At 39.8% G+C, this 20,224-nt stretch overlaps 1 protein-coding gene across 2 annotated transcripts in view; it reads left to right on the forward strand.

Annotated features, from left to right (window-relative positions):
• The window catches only part of IQCJ (IQ motif containing J), a 189,240-nt gene extending 170,482 nt beyond the window's left edge, over positions 1–18,758 (forward strand). The window contains exons 3-5 of one of the 2 annotated variants that reach the window (XM_009239468.2): positions 5,614–5,694; positions 14,990–15,125; positions 17,666–18,758. In XM_009239468.2, the coding sequence (XP_009237743.1) occupies positions 5,614–5,694; positions 14,990–15,125; positions 17,666–17,854 (406 nt within the window). In that variant the 3' untranslated portion in view covers positions 17,855–18,758. The remainder of the gene's footprint in view (positions 1–5,613; positions 5,695–14,989; positions 15,126–17,665) is intronic. The other variant, XM_009239469.2, reaches the window with a different exon arrangement.
• The last annotated feature ends 1,466 nt before the right edge of the window (positions 18,759–20,224 follow it).

Below are 20,224 nucleotides of genomic sequence, written 5' to 3' on the forward strand. Positions count from 1 at the left end.
TGGAGTCTCACTCTGTTGCCCAGGCTGGAGTGCAGTGGCACTATCTCAGCTCACTGCGACCTCCGCCTCCCGGGTTCAAGTGATTCTTCTGCCTCAGCCTCCTGAGAAGCTGGGATTACAGGCACGTGCCACCACGCCTGGCTAATTTTTGTATTTTTATAGAGTCAGGGCTTCACCGTGTTGCCAGGCTGGTCTCAAACTCCTGACCTCAAGTGATCCGCCCACTCAGCCCCACAAAGTGTTGGGATTACAGGTGTGAGCCACCGCGCCCGGTCTATTTAATCAGGGTTCTATGTGACATGGGAGCCTTCAGAAATGAAAACCCAGGGAAAATTGTCCACTTTTATACTTAATTTTGATGAAGAATGGACAGCCCTGTAGAAATGTGATTGGACGAAAAGGAAGGATCTACTGTATGAGATGGGAAAACCCAGCAAGGCTGTCAGTTCAGATTCTTCTTGGCCTCTCTGTGCAGCATTCCTTCCTCTTGGGCATGGGGCAAGAACCTCTGGAATGAGGGTCTTAGGACTTTCCATCAGGCTAGGTAGGTCAGAAAATTTGTTTATGACCAGATTTTATACAGAAAGGCAGGGGAAGGTAAGAGGAATATTTTTAGGTTTTGTAGCTTGTTTGGGGGAGAAGGGTTCTGGTTTCTATGACCTGCCTTGTGGAAGAGGAATTCTGGTTTTTATGGCTTGCATCATGGAAGAAAGAGGGGCAGGGGCAGAAGGGCAAGAGAAGGTCAGAGAGAAAGTGACTTTGCTCTGAGGCCTCTTCTCCTTCGGTTCAAAGAACTCAGCATGCCAAACACCATACTTTACAGTATGTGCTGAGCCCCAGTAGCTGATAAGATACTGGAAGTGCCCAAGAAGAGTGTAAATGACCATACATCTGAAATGTTGTTAAAAAATATCCTGGAAAATTGAAAACTTTGGGTCTGATGCCTCTTTCTACTTTTTCTTAGCTTTGTCAGTCTAGACAAAATTTTTAACCATCTTGCCCCACTATACTCATCTTTAAAAATGAGAATAGTAGTCTTGACTTGACAGTCTTATTGAGAGCATTAAATGAGACAGCCCAAAATAGCCTGATACCTTCAATGCTGGCTCCTTTCCTTTCCATCTGGGCAAGGGTTTGGGCAAGACAATCTCAAAGGTTCATTCCATCTGCATGATCCTAAGAATCTGGCTGGCATGTCATCAGATTGAAAGGCAGTTTCAGCCCTTTGACCAAATGAAGTTTCTGTTCATTTATTTTTATTATGCCTGCTCTTGTTAATATGAATAAATAAGAATAAAATAGTAGAATTTCCCTCCACCACCACCATCACTAGCTATATGTAAACAATAACTAAAGAGTTTTTTGCTGACACTAGAATGAAGACTTTTCTTTTATAGAGATTAGTGTTGTAATGACATTAGTTCTAGATCAGTTATTTTTCACCTTGGCTGCACTTAGAATCAGCTGGGGAGCTTAATAAAAATGCCCTGGCTTAAGCTTCACTCTAGACAAATTGAATTAGATTCTCAGGGGATGAGGCCCTGGAATCAGTATTTCTTAACAGCTTCCTTCATGTAGCTCTAACGCGGAGTTGGGGTTGAGAACCAGTAGTGTAAATATATTTTAGATTCATTTCACTTATTCAATAATCTCCTCATGCAGCTTAATTCTCCAAGGACACACTTTCTCTATGATGTTTGGCCCATTTATTTATTAAACCTGGCCATGCTGGTTTTTCATCATTTATTTTTTTTTTTTGAGATGGGGTCTTGCTCCATCGCCCAGGCTGGAGTGCAGTGGTGTGATCTTGGCTCACTGCAACATCCACCTCCTGGGTTCAAGCAATTCTCCTGCCTTAGCCTCCTTAGTTGCTGGGATTATAGGCACCTGCCACCACACCAGCTAATTTTTGTATTTTTAGTAGAGACAGGGTTTCACCATGTTAGCCAGGCTGGTCTCGAACTCCTGACCTCAGGTAATCCACCCGCCTTGGCCTCCCAAAGTGCTAGGATTACAGACGTGAGCCACTGCACCCAGCCCATTATTGATTTTAACGTAGGAAATGAAGTTTTTTTTGTTCTGCTAATTGACCACAATTCTATATTAAACCTCTCACTAACACCAGCATGTATCTTTCTCAGCTGTCTGCTCTCAGGAAAATATTTGAAAATTAATGGTATATATGTGGGCTTCCATCTGCCCCACCCTACTCCTTCCGCTTTATTATCCAGAGGCCTGAGAAAGCTAAAATCTTCTGGAAATGACCAGTTTGTTTTGTGTGCTTATTTTTTTTCAATCCCGATTGAGGAATTCCAGCAATGGGAATTAAATACTTCCTTCAAAGCACATGGGCCCATGGGGATAACCTTTCCTTTCATGCTTGTCCAGGACAGAGAGAAAACAAGCAGTGACCACCAGCCCTAACAACTATACCCATTTGCCTGGAATTCTGGAGATTTTTTTGGTCTGTTTCAGGTCAGGACTATGTCCTTGAATGCTGTCAAATTTGATTGAAAAATTGGTGTACTTTGAGTGAGCAGATTAGGCATTTCGTTATAGTTGCAGCTGACTTAGGTGCTGCTGTAAATCATCTCAGCTACTTGAAATGACCATAAGTTAAGTGATAGTGGTGTCAGAACAGCTGATTGGTTATTCCCCCTTGGAACATTACATTTATTCTGAATGCTCAACAGGGTTTTGTGGTAGACACTTAGTGTGAAGGGGAGGGAAGCTGCAGCTCCATACTATCTGAGACCATTGGCAGAGCCAATCAAATGCATTTGTGTACACACACACACACACACACACACACACACACACATGAGCTTAGCGAAGCTTGGCATGTGCCAATAAACAGAGAAGAGCAATTGGTAAGGCCATTAATTGGAAGGCTACTTATGACTCCATTGTTTAGGAAAATCACTTATTAACTTAAGTAAGACCTTAGGCTGACTGCCATATTTTTGTAAATATTAAATCAGCCTGAGTTTCTGGTAGGAGATGTGTGATTGCAAGTCACACATTGTACTGAGGAGTAATCATTTTATTACCTACAGACAATTATTGATGGAATGAATTAAAGCTATCAGATTTAAACCAACAGGTATTGGTAGTTTATAGTTTGGTGAGGATATATAAATTATACCCCCAAATTAGCAAATGTGTTAATATTATGAAAGTTTTATTTTCTTTATGAAAACATTAGCTCTGTCTTTGTTGCATATCTACAGGCCCTACAATATATAACTTTATTGCTTAATTTGTAATTAATAAGTAACAAGAGTCTTAAAGTATCCTTGTCATAAGTCTATATATATAATATATAGAATTATAAAAATAAGACTTTCTGTGTTAGTCCTTTCTCACACTGCTATGAAGAAATACCTGAGACTGGGCAATTTATAAAGAAAAGAGATTTAATTAACTCACATTTCCACATGGCTGGGGAGGCCTCAGGAAACTTGCAATCTTGGCAGAAGGCATCTCTTCACAGGGCGGCAGGAGAGAGAATGCGTGCCCAGCAATTGGGGGAAGCCCCTTATAAAACCATCAGATCTCGTGAGAACTCACTGTCATGAGAACAGCAGGGGGAAACTGCCCCCATGATTCAATTATTTGATTATCTCCACCTGGTCTCGTCCTTGACATGGGGGGATTATTACAATCCAAGGTGAGATTTGGGTGGGGAGAGAGCCAGATCATATCACTTTCTGTGCCCACCTACCCAGGATTAGGTTCCTCTGTGAATCTCCTTTAATAATATCTGTCACACTTGCAAATACTTGTGTAATGTTCATGTTCTCCTAGATTGTGGGACCACAGGAACAGGGACCATGTCTAGTGTTTTCACCATTTTATCCTCCATGCTTTGCATCATTCCTGCCACACAGGAGACATTAAATATATGTGTAGAATGAGTGATTAACAATGAATTAGTAATGGACCCTGAATACCAACGGCACAGAGTAAACAAGAGTGCTTCCTTGCCCCTCAACAATCAGGGTGAGAAACCCCAAGCTATCTTGGGGTGCTGACAGCACCTACTTGCCATGTAGGAATTTATGTGCTCTCCTATGTTTCCCCTACCGCCTGGACATTCCTTTCTAAAAAGAAAAAAATACATTCGTGATTCTAAGGGATCTCTCCAGCACAATTTTATTCTTTTTTTCCCTTTTCTTTACTACCACCGCAATCCTAGTCCTCATAACCTGGACTATTTGAATAGCTTTCTAACTAGTTTCATTTCACTCTCCTTGCTCACTCCCACCACAAATCATCCTTAAACCCTCCATTTATCATATTTCCCTGCTCTAAACGCATGGAGCTCCCTGCTGCAATAGATTGTGATCTACAGTGTGAAAAGCTTTTCACACTGTAGATCATAATCTATTGATGGTTTGTTAAATAAATTTGGTAGGTCACCACTGACCTTTTAAAAAAAGTTTCAAATATAATTCAAAAATCAAAGTATATCACATGTAGTTGGGGGAGTAATGTTTCTTGAAATTTTTATTGCACACACACACGTGCCCCTACCTTACTACATGCATGAGTATTGAATTGGGATGTTAAACATATTACCTATGAAAAATTCAGTCAGTGGGATTAAGTTTAATAATCCTGATATTAAAATACTCCAACCAGTGCCTTCTGGTGGAGAGAGCAGTGAGATACGAGTTTTAATGTGGTTCCTCCTGTACAGTAAATTTAACATTATCTCTCCAAGCTTCAGATTTTTCAGCTGTACAGTGGGAAAAGTGACTTAGTTAATGGAAGTTACTGTGATAAATAAGATAATACACATAAAATGTCTATGACAGTGTGTTATACATATTATGGGACCAGTAACTATTAGCTTTCTGCTTATCAAAGCCTATTTCCTTTTGTTCTATTTTTTTCATCCACTTTGACCAAATTTCTCTTTATTTTCTAAAAATATCCTTTGAATGTTTTCACCTCTACTGTATGTTTTATTGTCTTCCTCATATGTTGCCCTTCACTCTCAACTTACCTACTTCCTATCCGTCCTTCAAAACTCATCCCAAGAGCTGCCTTCTCCTTGAAGCCCTTCTTGATCGTTGTAGCACGAAGAGTGCTATAAGCTCACTGAAAGCAGTGATCATTTCTCTATAGCCCTCTGCCTTTCTACAGGTCAGAGATCCATGCTTTGTTCCCAGTGGAAGCCCTGAAATGGCTTAAAAATGAAAGGAGGAAAGGTCCAGTGGCAGTGGTACTACTGGGGATGAGTAAGGTCTTCTCTACAACTTACTAGTTGGCCAGTATCATGGAATTTATAACCATCTCCTTGTGTTTTTTCTCCCCCTGAAATTGTCCAATATGCTCCTTTTCTTTTCTCTTAAAGGAAATGATTTTCATACCATAGCTATAAATGTTAGTTGGGAACAGCAAAAGGACAACAGAAATAAAAGTCAAAGCCACATTTTTTTTTCATGATATGGTTACTCATTCATCATCCATCAACAGGAACTTTAATAAATTAAAGAAAATTGAATCTATATCTTATTTTACACATAAGTATAAATTAGCAGTATTATTGCTATAAATGTTAGCCTTCTGGATTGAGAGATACTGAGACATTATTTCTGTTTCTAGTCACCAGCTGGCCATGGATGCAGAGAATAATATTGAAAAGTATCCCCTCAATCTACAGCCCTTGGAATCAAAGGTGAAAATGTAAGTTATTTCAAAGTATAAATTAAGCAATTAGTTCTAATTTTATGAATTCCTGAATAAATCTGGAATTTTCGGGTACAACAGTTATGCATCTTTATTTTACATTCATGTCCTGCACATTATTTCCTCCCTCTTCTAAGCAGGAACATAGCTACTTTGGGTGCACAGCACCATCTACTGGGTAGTACAGGGAATTATTTGCTTGCCATTGTTTTTACCGCTTTTTGGTTTTTCCATTTCTTGTCTAGTACAATCCTTTAACTTCCACTAGCATTTTCCTTTGCCTTTCATCTTAGTAACTTGGTTAATTCTATCTTTGAACAATTTGGTTATTTCCACCTCAAGCCATCTATTTATCTCACACACACACACACACACACACCCTTTTAAAAATCCTCTTCTTTCTATTTCAGCTTCTGTTCAATTATTTTGGGAAAATGTTTCTTCTCTTCTTTTTTTCTCACTTCCTATCCTTTTCTTCTTATCCTCTGTTAAGATACCCAAATGTAAGACTCCTCCCCCTATTATAAATGACTATTACCTTAAAATAGTGCTAACAACATCTCAATATTAACAAAATTAAACTAACAAGATCCAAAGTGAGAAAGACTTTATTATAGAACAAAATATTAACCTTCTAAAACCATTTTAAGTAGAGAAGGGGCCTATTATAATGACCTTGGAAGCAATTTCAAAAATATTTATGACTGTTTTCTGAGATCTTTTCCTGTTCTGATTTTCCTTCAGAAGCATATATGAGAAATGCCAGTGAGTGTATATTTAATCTCTCTCCCCACCCCCTCCCTTACAAACACACACACACACAAACACACACACACTCAGTATAACACTCCAAGAAGCATGAGAATTTAAACGAGAATGTTAACATATCTGAGCTTGGCCGGAATCACTGATCTTTTTTTAAAAGTGCAAGGAGGAACCTTTTAGAAAAGAAATCACCCTAAAGAAGGGCACCTTGAGGTGTGTACAACTTTGAACAACAACAAGTTGTTGCTGGACTTAGGAACTAAAACAGAAATCACACAAATACATAATATTCTGGTGGATAAAAGCAAATACCAATACATACCCCTGTAAATCTATGTTAACCTTGGTCACCAGTAAAAAGCTTGCCTCTGCATGAGCATAGAAGGCTACCCCTCAAGATAAAGTCCAAACAAGACTTCTGAACCAGTGGGGTGCCCAGCTAGAAAGTTCTGTGTCACACTTACTAAATACATAATGAATCAGGCTATCGAATCATTTTGTGTAAGCAGTGTGTCAGCCTCACTACACAGGACATTAGTTTGCAAACATAGGTTGTTTTATCATTAGGAATTTTCTTATTAAGATAAGGTTCTATTAAATGAAAATGTGCTGGTGAAAGAAAAGTTGGTGTATGAAAAATTAGAGTGTTTAATGTGAATGCTGAAATTAAGTTAGAAAAACTCCCGGGTCTTTTTCAGTTCCCATCACCTTCAATATGTAGGGGCTGTAGGGTAGGTACCAGGAGAAGGACAAGGCAGAGAAAAAAATCTCTGTGCTTCAGATTCCAGGCAGCTCAGAGAGCCTGAGATTTTTATTTGTTGATTTGTTGGAGGAGTCTCAGCTCAATGAGGTGCAAACAGAATGGTTTTTATCTCTTCTAATAATTCTGGATCCCATTTCTGTTCACTGGAGAGAAAGGAGGGAGAGAAAACTTAATCTTGCCCAACAATAGAACTTGATCCCATTGGAGAGTTTAGTCTAGTTCAGTGACTTTTGTCTAATCTGGTTATTAAATTCTTAACTCTCATGGCAGGTTGAAAATCTCCTCTCTACATACATGAGACCTTTTCTACAGCTGTGTATTCTGCTTCCTTCCTTTCCCTCTCCTCTTTCTATCTCCCCTTCTCTCCTCCCTCCTTCTCCCTTTCCTCCTTCTTCCTTCCCTCCCTCTCCCTTCCCTCCTTCTCCCTTCCTTTATCAGTGTTACTTCTCTCACCCCCATGTGCTAAATACCAAGACTGCCCCAGGTTTCCTATGAATAGATGGCGGACACTTTCACTCTCAGCAGTTGTTTCCTTTAACAACTGTCCTGTGTTTTGGGACTCTGAGGGAAGGGATCACTGGGTCTCCTGTAAGCCCCCCCAATGGTATAGGCTGCACATCCTCAATGGGTTTGTGCCCCTTGTTCTGCGGGGGCTTTGCCCCATGATGCACCAAGCAGTGCCTTCCTCCAGCTGACCGTGGCATCTTCAACAGGGACAATCTTGGGGTATTCTCATTCCTGCTTTCCAAGAGAAGTTTTTTTAGTCCTGAAGAGCATTGGGTATAAAAAAATGTGCCCTTGTCCCAGGTACCACAGTCACCCTCTATTATCACAGGCTTTCTCTTAGGGTCTTTTGACTTCTTTTGGTGGGGACCAACTGAAAGTCTATCTTCTCATGGGGGTAGAGGGAAGTGAGGGTCAGTCCACCACAAAATCCCCTCTCCTGAAGGCTCTCCTTTCCCCTCCCTGATGAGAAAAGAGTAAACAGTTCCCATACAGGGTGTCTGGCTAGTCTAGTGCCTGCAAGCCCTGAGGGTGATGGAGGTGCTGTGGCAAGGCAATCTCTGAATGTAAAAGAGAGGAAAGATGAGACCTGTTCTCAGGTATGGACTGCCTTCACTGTCTACCTGTGGTAATCCCAGGATGGGGTCAGAATAGCAGGAAAGGGTCTCAGATGCTTCCTCGTACTCAGGACATCGTGAAAAGGAAAGAATTTATAAGAAAGTGCAAACCTGCGTGTGGCAGCGCAAAGTATCAGTGGCAGGAGGCAGAGGCCTGTCAGAAAGTGTGGCTCAGTGAAAAAATGTGTGAGTGTCGGGGAGGGTGTGTGTATCAAAGTTGAAGGGAGTGTCACAAAAGGTCCATTACCTGGTTCATGAATGCAACTGTTAAGAGGTAATTTTGAGTATTAGACCAGAGGATCAAAAGAGTGCATCAAATTGCTTTTTTGAAAGTCAGCTCAATAAATATGCTCAACCCCTCTCCTGGTTTTTATTATTATATTTGATTTTGTAATGAAACAACATTTAGGTTCTATAAAGGAGAGAGAGTGGCAGGGAGAGACAGAGAGAGAGAAAGACAGACAGAGAGAGAAAGACAGAGAGACAGAGAGAGAGAGAGCATTCCCAAATGAACTTTAAAGATGTTTAGTAAACCTTTATTAAATTGCATTTGAGAGTAATACATATCTACTTTAGTCAAAAATTTAATTAAAAGAAGATATGAGAGAAGAGTGGTTGAGAGCACAGACTTTGGAATTTGAGTAACTTAGGTTCAAATCCCAGCTCTGCTTTTTACCTGCTGTGTGACCTTGGGAACACCAGTGGCCTCTCTGGGCCTCAGTTGCACTCCTCTGTAAAATGAGAATGCTAACGTGTCTTATTAAATTGTAGTCAGCTTTCAATGAGAAAATTCAAGACGAGACATTTAGTCTACTGTATTTTTTCCATGCAAACATACCTTTTTCAAACATATTTTTATGTCCTCTTGGGCTAATAAAATATTGCCAGGAGGGATCCTTAGATTATTTGCACAGGTGACTTCAAAGTATTTGAAAGTGTTTGATATGTCCTTTCCTTAAGTAATTATAATAGTTTTTCTAGGAGCTCTATTTGTCAAGTTTGGGCTAAGTAATTTACATACATTATCCTTGACTTCTTGCAAGGGTTACAAAGAAGTTATTCTTACTCCTATTTTATGGATAAGCAAGAGGGAGGCCAGTGTGTTTAGTATTTTGTCTAAAGCTACAGCTCATGAGAGGTAAACTAGGCAAGAACCTCTATGACTCTAAGCACACTTTATCATGAGATAAAACATTTTCTTCTTTGAGCTATTTCTGGGATGCAATGTTAGAAGAATTACATTTGTTAATCACCTACTTGTCATATATCCTAGAACTGTGGAGTGGTCACTGCCCTCAAGGGTTTTACATTCTAGTGGGGGAAGAGGACTTGTTTGAAAAGAGGCATTTGGATTGGCCTAATCTGATACTCTTCTTTTTGGATGTTTAATAGTATTGCAGGACCACTATTTTCTTTCTTAGACTCAGTAACCCTGGGTGCATTATTTCTGAAGTGCCTTCTCAGTCCTCATAAAGAAAAGAGTGTTATAGATCCGGGACCCAAATTGCCCAAATTCTCATGTGTGAGAACTTTGGCATTCTTGACAGTCTGCAGAGTCATGGGTATTTGAGAAGAGACCTGTGGAAAGAGCCAAGAGAGCATAGGCCCTGGTGCATAGGAAGCATCATCCATCAGTGTGGCAGTGAAGTCGAGAGCTACAAACCGAGTGGATGCTGGAGTGGAGGGGAAGCAGGCTGGAGAGAGAGGGCAGTTTCTGTGGGAAACCTGCCTGTTGCATGCAGTGGCTCTGTATTGACATTTGAGCAAGTTTGTATCAGGATACAGTGTTGGGATAGATAACAAATGATGAAAATATGATATATCTGTTAGGATAGTTTTAGCTAGCTGCACATAGAAAAATCAACGAACAGACTGAAATAAGTAGAGGTTCTACTTCTCTACTCACAGTCAGTATATGACAAGCCAAACTCACTGTCTCCATCCTGCTTCTCTATTTCTGCCTTTTGCTGAACCATAAGGAGGGAACAAATGTAATGGGGAGACAGGGATCTGCTGAGTGTTGGGAATGATGATCAGTTCCCATCTTGTTTCCTGAGACCGGCCAGGACTGTTTGGTTGTAAGTATCAGAAACTCAACTCAAACTAATTTATAGATGTAAAAAAGATTATATTGACTCACATAACAGAAACACCCATGGTCTAACGTGCTTTAAGCACACTGAAACCTGGGCGATTGGGCAAGGTTATCAGGCATCTGTCTTTCTTCTTCTATAAACTCTGCTCTTTCCATGATTCATTTTCCTGCGGGCTCTCACAACATTGCAACAAAGTGGCCACTGCCAGCTCTAGGCTTGCAGGTAGTTTCAGCTCTACTTGCTGAAACTTTGGATGAAAAAGAGGGCCTTTTTCTCAGTTGTCTCAATACAATCCCCAGAGCAGCCTTTAATAGACCTGGCTTGAACCATGTGTACATCTCCAAACTGAACCAACCACGGCCCTCTGGCTAGTCAGCCCGGGGGAATGGGCCACCCTCTACAGTGATAGGGTAGGATCTGTTTCATCCAAAGCTCATGGGTAGAGAGTTGATGGATCCACAAAACCAATGAAAAGGAAAAATTAATATTGGGCATGCAAAATCTACCCATGTGATAATCATGGTGCCTCCCTCACAGCTCGCTTGTGGTAAGGATTGAATGAGAGAATGAACACAAAAAAGAGTTCTATGTATATCAGCTATTGTTTCCAAGATACTCGGATTTGATGTATCCTCTCTGATGGTGTCCTCTTTTGTCCATCCCTAAATTCAGCCTACTTGAGCTATAATGTATTTTGAATTTTTTATAATTGTTTGGTAACATATAAGAAATAGTACTTTCTCATAAAAAATCAAGATTTCTGGCTGTTCTTGAAAAGTTGAAACCAATTATCAATTGCACCAAAGCAGGGTTGCCCACACTGCCCAGTCTGCGCCGCACTGCACAGTCTGCCCCCAGCCTGACCCCAGGTGGCTTCTGAGAGCCTCTTGCCATCTTTGTAGCCTCAGACTTACTGCTCTTCTCTGGGATCCTCCTGCTTCCTGCCTGGTGTCTTCACTTCTGTGCCTTTGCCCAAAGATCTTCTTCCTCTCCATCAATCTCAATCCCATCCATGCTTCAGGACTAATTAAAATGCTAGGACTCCCTCAAGCCTTCTCTAAGCACCCTCGCTCTCTGAGAACCCTCTCCTCTCCTCTTCTAGATAAACATATGCATTGGCAACCAGGACTGCACAGGCTGTGAGTCCCCCAAGTGGCTGTGAGTGCATGACAGAGCCAACTGCGCTGTAAAACAAACAGGGATATACAGAAAAAGGGCAGAGGCAGGCAGATTGTGCCACCTCTGCTATGAGAGAAGATACACAGGAATTGACCTAGCAAAAAAAATTGTTGAAAATGTATTTGTCATCTGTTTAGAAGTAAACCCTTACACTTTATTTATAATTCAAAATACAGGAACACACAACACGTGCTTTCTTACTTCAACAAGCCTTTAAAGAATTATAATGAATAGCATTGTCTAGTTTCAAAAAAAAATGTCAAGGTAGTATGTAATTTACTCTGTAGCCACAAAGGAGACTTGTGAGCAGGAATTATGGTAAATCTAGGAGAAGAAGGCTGAAAGTGATTCCTTATGATTGAGAGATGAGGTGCTTCTAAATTTTATTTTAGTTCCCTCTTACAGTAAAATAACATCTGGAGATGGTATTAAGACAGCTTAATATTGGAACAATTTAATCTTTGAAGGTCATGTTGTAGGAATGGCCAAGGGGAGTAAATAACATGTAAACACTTTTCTATGATACAGAGAATAACATAGCATAGCTCCATCATTAAAAAACAATGTAGCAATTTTGGGTAATAGCCTGGTGTGACATGCTGGCCCTGTCATTTTTTGACCCCAAATGCTAATTTAAAGACTCGTCCAGCTTATCATCTAGTCTTTAAAACTGTAATTATGAAGGACAAGTAGTAATGAGAAATATATATATCATATTATAGCATGTTTTAAAAATAATAAGATCATGTAATAAATTTTTTTCACATATGTGGATGACTATAAAATAAATTACAAAATAAAACAGCTCCTGTATTAAAGTCAGTGGGTGCACAGATGTTTTAAATACATATTTTCAAAGTACTTAATATTGTCACCTTATAAATTAGAAAAGAAAAGGATATCCATTAACTAGGAAGAAAATTATATTGTCTTCTTAATATCTGACTTAAGGAGAACTGGTATGCCAATTTCCAAATTCCGTAAAACCAGGAGGGAGAAGAGGATGTTTAAGTGCAAATTCCTTTGCAAACCTCTCATCTCAGTTTTGCCCAATGTTATTTGGTTCTTTAGAGGTGTCACACCGCCCTCTGGTGTTCAACAAGCTAAAATGTAGTATCTCCAATGGCCACTATATTTTGTTTTTGTATTTTCTGAATAATGAAGACGATTTAAAGGGAAAAAAGGACAGTGTAGAATACCTCAAAGTCCTATAAAGTTGTGGGTGTTCTATTGGTTGTCAACATTTTCTAATTTTTAACCTGCCTTTAAAATGTTACACATTCTGAGCTTTTGATGGGCAGGTTTAGAGACTTTAGGAACCTTCAAGCAGCAGAACTTGTTAGCTGGGCTCTGGGATACCCCAAGCAACTCAGAGGATGTGAACATCACCGACAGCTTCCTTAAGTTCACTCCTCCCTGATATAGTGGGTCCTGAAGAAGCAACAAGACCACCAAACTCAGGCAGGCAATCTTACAGGACTCCCTTTCCCATTCTGCTTAAAATCTTTAAGCCAAAGAAAAACAGAGAAATAAAAATGCACTTTGAGCAAGATTCCATAATAAAACAGTGAGCAAATATAATTCAAATTCGTGCCAGATTCTGCTTTAGTGGGGATTGAAGTATGTATAATCTGAAGAGTCCTTTAAAAAAAAACTCTAAAAATATCTTATTTTTACAATTCTATACAAATCATGAAGAACCCCTCATCAGGATCTTGGAAGAGGCTCCTGGTCTTTAAGTAAGAACCCCTAAAGCTTAAGTTTCCTAGCTTCAGGGAATTGGCTACTGACCCAAAAGTATTGTTTTCACTACAGTTGATGGACTTTTCCTTGAGCATTATAATTCCCAGACCTTTAATAAATTAGGGAAAACATACAGATTCAATAATGTGGTCACTTTTTTTGTTATTTATATGCTGTGACCATTGAGAATTGATGATCTTTGAACTATTCCAGCCAAATGAGAATAAATAAGTTTTTTCAGAAATAGTTTTTTCAGAAATGACATAGGTTGTGTGTGAAAGAATTACAGAAGATCAGATGCTTCCAGGAGTTTAGAAAAGATAGTGATAGAATTAATACAGCTATCTTAAATTATTTTAAAAGGCTGAATCCTAACAACTGGTCTGCATGAACTGTTAACTCCCAGAAGAGGTTAGACTGTGTTCAGTGACCCCCTATGAAAATCGAGATGTTAATCTCAAAGATCAGAAGCCAGTCTGATATGGTTTGGCTCTGTGTCCCTACCCAAATCTCACCTTGAATTGTAATGATCCCCACATGTCGAGGGTGTGACCAGATGTAGATAATTGAATCATGGGGCAATTTCCCCCATGCCGTTCTGTTGATAGTGAGCTCTCAGGAGGTCTGGTGGTTTTACAAGGGGTTCCCCTTTACTCAGCAGAGGTGCCTTCTGCCATCATTGTAAGTTTCCTGAGGCCTCCCCAGCTGTGCAGAACTGTGAGTCAATCAAACCTCTTTTCTTTATAAATTAGCCAGTCTCGGGTATTTCTTCATAGCAGCATGAAAATGGATTAATACACAGTCCATGGGGGAATCACTTAGCTTATATTAAGAAGAGTTTTCTGTTATCCTAAGCAGAAGATAATTTATTTTTTCTGATACTAATCACAGAAAATAACTTCCTTAGGTGAAACCTGAAATAGCTGCCTAATGACATTACATTAATTCTCTGAGTAGTATGTAACACTTTGTCCATTTCTTTATTTATAATCTTTGTCCATTTCCTATTCCCTTCCACAGTATATAAAACCCATGATGTGGTGCTCTCGCCTGCTTTGTGCCCCACAGCAGGGACACTGCATTTGGCCATGCAGACTGCGCTGCACATCACTGACACCTTCACCTTGCGGTCATGCAAAGGACAGCTCTGGAGCTGTGCATGGCAGAGTCCCTGTTCAGAGTCTGTGGCTGACCCTGGCACAGAATGGCCCCTCAAAAATCACACATTGAAAGAATGCAGTAGTAGTCAGCCTATTTATTATTCTCATTTAAAATATAAGATGAAAAATTGAAAGAGTTTGGTGTCTCATAAATCAAAGTACATTTACTTGTGCAAACTAGTTTGTTTTGACTGATGAATTTTATTATTAAGTTGACTCTTTTAGGCCAGTTGAGCGCAGTCAAGTCTGTGAAAGTCAAACCAGTAAGGTAGGGAGACAGTCTCCATGGCTGGATTGAAGTTAAAGTTCAGGTCTCCTGATTCACTGCATCACATTCTGTGTGTTCTACTTCCCTTGTCACCAAAGCCAATTCCTTCAGACTCCTTGTGAGTTTCTGAGTCTGTGGGCCATGATCCAACAATAATCCTGTGTGTGCTGTTTTTTGTTTTGTTTTGTTTTTTTCAGCATTCAGCGAGCATGGCGAGAGTACCTGCAGCGGCAGGAGCACCTGGGGAAGAGGAGCCCATCCCCACCCTCCCTCTCCTCAGAGAAGCTGAGCAGCTCTGTCAGCATGAATACCTTCTCTGACAGCAGCACACCCGTGAGTGTCGTGTTTCTTTTTCTATGTCCCGACTTGACATTCAACTGAAAGCCTAGACTTTGGTTCTGAGAGAGAAATCTTGGGATGTGAGCAGGTGGTTTGTGACAGTGAAGATCTACGTAGCTTGTTTGCTACACAGGAACCCATGGTGAGAGTTTTGTCACCTCAAAATAAAGACACAATTCATAAGCACAAAGTGAACTTTATCAAGTCTGGAGAAAATAGATTGCGTTTATGTATTCTCATTTCTCTATTACGGAGGTGTCTTTTTTCCTTGTCTTTATAATAGCATATTTCTTTTAGTATGTGCTGTGTGTTTCTTTTATTGTGTGGTGCTAATATGATAGAATATAAGATTGGTTATAAGGAGTAGAAAGAGAACTTTTATCAGAAGAATTGAAAGTGCTCACACACTCAGGGGTTGCAACTTAAATGTCTCCAGGGGCCAGGTAAGTCACCCTCATGACTGAGGTGGCTGAGCTGTGCCCCTAGCTACATGGAGAACATAGACCTCACCCGAAGGGCAGTGCACTTGGCTCCTGACAATGTGTCACCATGTGGTGATACAGGCAGGCATGGCCAAATATGATTTTCTTTCTTCAGGAGATGTCAGAAATCTGTATTTTTTAAGTGTTAGCAGCCAGTAAGAAAATTTAAAAGGTAAAGCAAGCATGCCTACAGACCACAATTGACCTACAGGCCACCAGTTTAAGAAATCTGAGACAGAGAATTAAGGAATAAGGGAATCTGCTGGAAGTCTTTATTTTTAAAAAACACCAAAAGTGGGAAGAAATCAGTGATGAGGGATTTATGAACCAGGATTTTGTGGATTTAAGCATTGTGATGATTTGTAACCAGTCACTGAAATGCTGAAAAGTTAGAGAAATGAAGTAATTACACAAGTATATTACTTCCAAAAATTTTTCCTTTGCTTTTGGTTATCATGTTTATTCTGTGGTAAAAAGGTTTCCCAACACTCAACGCAATGTATTCTTTTTGGGATCAGGTAAAAGTTACTGTATTTGAAATGTTTTCAGATGGTTGCATTGCATATTCTCTAATAAATGGTTTTGCCTAGATATGGATTTAAAGAGAGAGAGTAAGTTGAATTTATAGCAATGCAAATAAAAGTAGCAGAAGATCCATTTTTAATTGACAGCAGAAATTGAACATTTAGTGAATCTTCACTTTTTAAAACAATTATTTAGAGGAATGACTTATCCTAACTGACCTCACTGTCACTAGAGGGCACTCGTGAACTACACTGGAAAATGCCAGGGCTTCTCGTTTGTATCTAACTCATGATTTGTGAGGTAAAAACTAAAGTGAGAATTGAGTGTTTAAGATGTCTTTGCTGTAAATGCCAATAGAAAGTGCAAATTAGATGACTTTGGGATTTTATTTGAATGATGGAAACTCAATATTAGAAATCACTTTGTGAGTTAAATGTTTGGATTTACTTTTTTGTACCTTCTCACAGCCCCAATTCACGACAATTCTCAATTGCTGCTGAATCCAGTGATATCTAAAAGTTTTAGTGTTGCTTTAGGGTGCTTAGACTTTTGGTTTTATTGGACTCCTATGAGAATATATGTTTGTTTTATATTTGTACTGCTGTACTGCTTCGATTCTAGAATAAGTGTTTTGTGCATAAATGCGTGTTCTTCCCTGTTCACGAGACATCAAGTTCATTTATATCTCTGCACAGCTTCACTAACAGTTCTACTTTATTTAATTTAGCTTAGCCTCCTGATTCCTTGTTGGTTTTTAGTAGAAGATATTTCCTCCCTCAAATGTTCCCAGCAATTTGTTCTCCCATAAGGTATATCAGACTGAATTGGGGGTGCATCCTGTAGCCCCACCATATCATCATCCTTTAGCTCTGTGCTCATGTGACAAGGATGACAGTATTCAGTGAATGGCAGTCTGGCTCACCGATGATTGCCTATAAAAAGTGAGAATCAATGCCTGTAATCCCAGCACTTTGGGAGGCTGAGGTGGGCAGATTGCTTGAGGTCAGGAGTTTGAGACCAGCCTAGCTAACATAGCGAAACCCTGTCTCTACCAAAAATACAAAAATTAGCTGGGTGTGGTGGCCTGCACCCATAATCCCAGCTACTTGGAAGACTGAGGCAGGAGAATGAACAGCTTGAAACCCAGGAGGCAGAGGTTGCAGTGAGCCGAGATCGCGCCACTGCACTCCGGCCTGGATGACAGAGGGAAACTCCGTCTCAAAAAAAAAAAAAGAGTTAGAATCAGAACAGATTTTCAAAAAGAATTAGCTGTCAGAAAGCAAGCAGGCCCTGCCCAGAATTCTAATAGAAGTTATTGATTATAACAATGACTTAAATATTGATAATGACAGTGATGTGACATTAAATGTAAAAAATAAAATATGAAAATATAACATGTTGGGATGCTTCCAAGTCTCTGGTTTGTCACTTAGGTAAAATATCCAAGTCATAATTTAAAAGAAAACTTTATGTGTAGTTGTTTGGAGTTTAGTGAGCTAAGCTTGTTTTATCTGCTGTGATCATCAGTTTGCCAGGGCCCCTTTTGGGAAGATTCATCCTTACATCTCTTGGGAGTTGCAGTCACCTGGGGACAAGTTGCCTGGTGGAAGGAAGGTGATTCTTCTCTACCTTGACCAGCCTGCCAGACCCACTGGGTTCATACATACTCTCAAGGAGCCCCAGATAGGAAGACTTGGTTTTCTCACCCTCCAGTGAATGGACCTCAAGTTTATGGAGGGAATAGGATGACCCCTGGCCTACACTGACTAAGCCTGTCATCAAGAAATGAGCTTCCTCTAACAACCATGAGTCCATTTGGAACTTCTGTGTTAAAAGCCTTCAGTGCAAGTCAAATGTTGTCAGTGAGCTGTGTCCCTGGGGAGTTCTTTAGGCCCTGCCTCTTGCTTGATCTTTTCCAGGTTGTTGAACCTCAGCCCTCTTTCTCTGGGTTTAATCTATAGCTGTTACTGCCTAGACAATTTTCTATCTTCTCATATCTGATCAGCTGCCTGTCTTGTCCCAAGTCCCTGCCTTCCTTCTACTAACCTCTAGCACAACCTTAATGGAGGCCAACATGCCCTTACCTAACTTCTGGACATTGCCAGCTGCTCTCCAGCCCCACTCCCATAACTGCAATTATTGCCTATCTCAACTCTCTACCCCAGGCATGTACTACACGGGAAATCAGCTCACTAATCTGGTTGAGTTCCTGTGTGGAGCTGATAATGATGCTTCTGCATGCTTCTGCTCTGATTGTTTTGGCTAAGCCTAGTGGTTAATATAGTTCTTAGAACATTTCTGCCTTAAAATATATAACAAAAGTAACGTTTAAGTATAAGTGCTCAAATTCATTATCTTAATACAAGCTGAGCACTTGTTATGTGGCAGGCACTCTGCTATTATCTTGTTTAATCCTATCAGTGATCATACAAAGAAACGCACTATTATTATCACCATTTTACAGATAATTAAAATGAGACTTAAAGAGATAACTACCTTTTCTTGGGCCACCCATTGGGTTGGGGCTCCATATTTTATTCTTCCACTATATTACTTGAAAAGAAGGCTGCATTTAGACATGGTCAAGCAATCAGTTCATGCATTTCTAAGACTACTTCACACTTTGGTAGTTATAAGCAGTGAATGAAACAATATTTTTAAAACCCTCATTTGATTTTATAAATTGCTTCATTCAATGCTCCTTGATTAAAACCTCAAACCTCAGCTGTTCAATGCCAAATGAAAGAGCAACAGAAGGGAAGATAATATTAAGTTATGTTAGCAATTTGCATAATAAGTGCCCTTATACCACAATGTATCATGTGGTAACAGAAAAATTTGTTTTAGAAATAGGAATTTTGAATAGCAACTGTTAGGGAATGGAGCTTGTGGATATCAAAATGATTTTTAAAAAGAGTAATCTTTTCTCCTTAAAAAATATTAGTTATTGCACAAAGGACAACAGTAGGAAATGCCCTGTGTATTTTTTATTAATCAATTTCATATCATAAAATATTTAACACTTTTCGTTTCCAGCTCCCAGAGATCTGTAGCTTGTCTAATAGGATTATCACGGAAAGAAACCATAGCATGGTATTTTCTAAACTCCATTTTGATAACCTTTTCAGAAATTATTAGCATGATCTTATAAATAAGTCTGGAAAAATCTCTGGAATTATTTAGAGACATTCTCAATCTTTTTTGGCTTAGAATTATTTCCTCCTGCTTGGGTCTTGCTTTGTGGTCACGCCTCTCTCTCCCATTGGTTCCCATTATGATCTGGCCTATAGGGGGCACTGTGGCTCATGGAATGAGGCGCTGCCTGGGTAACAGGATGTGACTTAAAATAGCAGCTCTGCCACTATTTCTATGTGTCCAAGATATATCATTTGAGAGGACATTCTTCATCTGCAACTGGAAATAATAACCACCTCAGAAATGGATTGGGATTGCTGTGAAGGTTAAACGGCACTATGCGTGTAAACTACAGCACAGAACCTGGGACTCTAAAGGCTCTCACTAAATATTAGTTGATTTTGAATCTGCTCTTGAAAACATTCAGTGAGTTTATTCAAAATGCTGTGGAAAAATTGTGGAGAGCAGAGATGGAATTTTTAACTTGACACTGATTGAGGGGCACAGTACTTGTTTGTGATTCCCCAAGTGAATCCATGAGAATCAACTCATGTCCCAGAATGAATATGAATGTATATATTGGAACTATACATTACAAAGGTAATAAATTAAGCATTTATTTTAGTGTTGCTCTTACTAAAGATTGATTTTCCAGTTCTGAAGATGAACTGAGTCCTTTTGCATCTAAATGAGTAGACCTCTTCTGAGAGACCACCCCCACACTCAGAGTAAAAGCAAGCATAGATCGCTGTCCTTCCTTCCAAGACCTGATGAATAAGGAACAGGCAGATTCTTAGGACACTGGGGAAAGCAGAATTAAGTGCCATTCCTGCAGCTGCCCAACTTCTACCAGCAGACCTTACTTCACTCCTGGTCAAGAGGAATTATAGTCCTGAGCAGGGTCAAAACCAGCGATTTGGACCAGCTGAAGACTCTGTTACCTCAGGTGTT

Source organism: Pongo abelii, chromosome 2 (assembly GCF_028885655.2).
Source record: "Pongo abelii isolate AG06213 chromosome 2, NHGRI_mPonAbe1-v2.0_pri, whole genome shotgun sequence".
In the NCBI taxonomy this organism is placed as follows: domain Eukaryota; kingdom Metazoa; phylum Chordata; class Mammalia; order Primates; family Hominidae; genus Pongo; species Pongo abelii.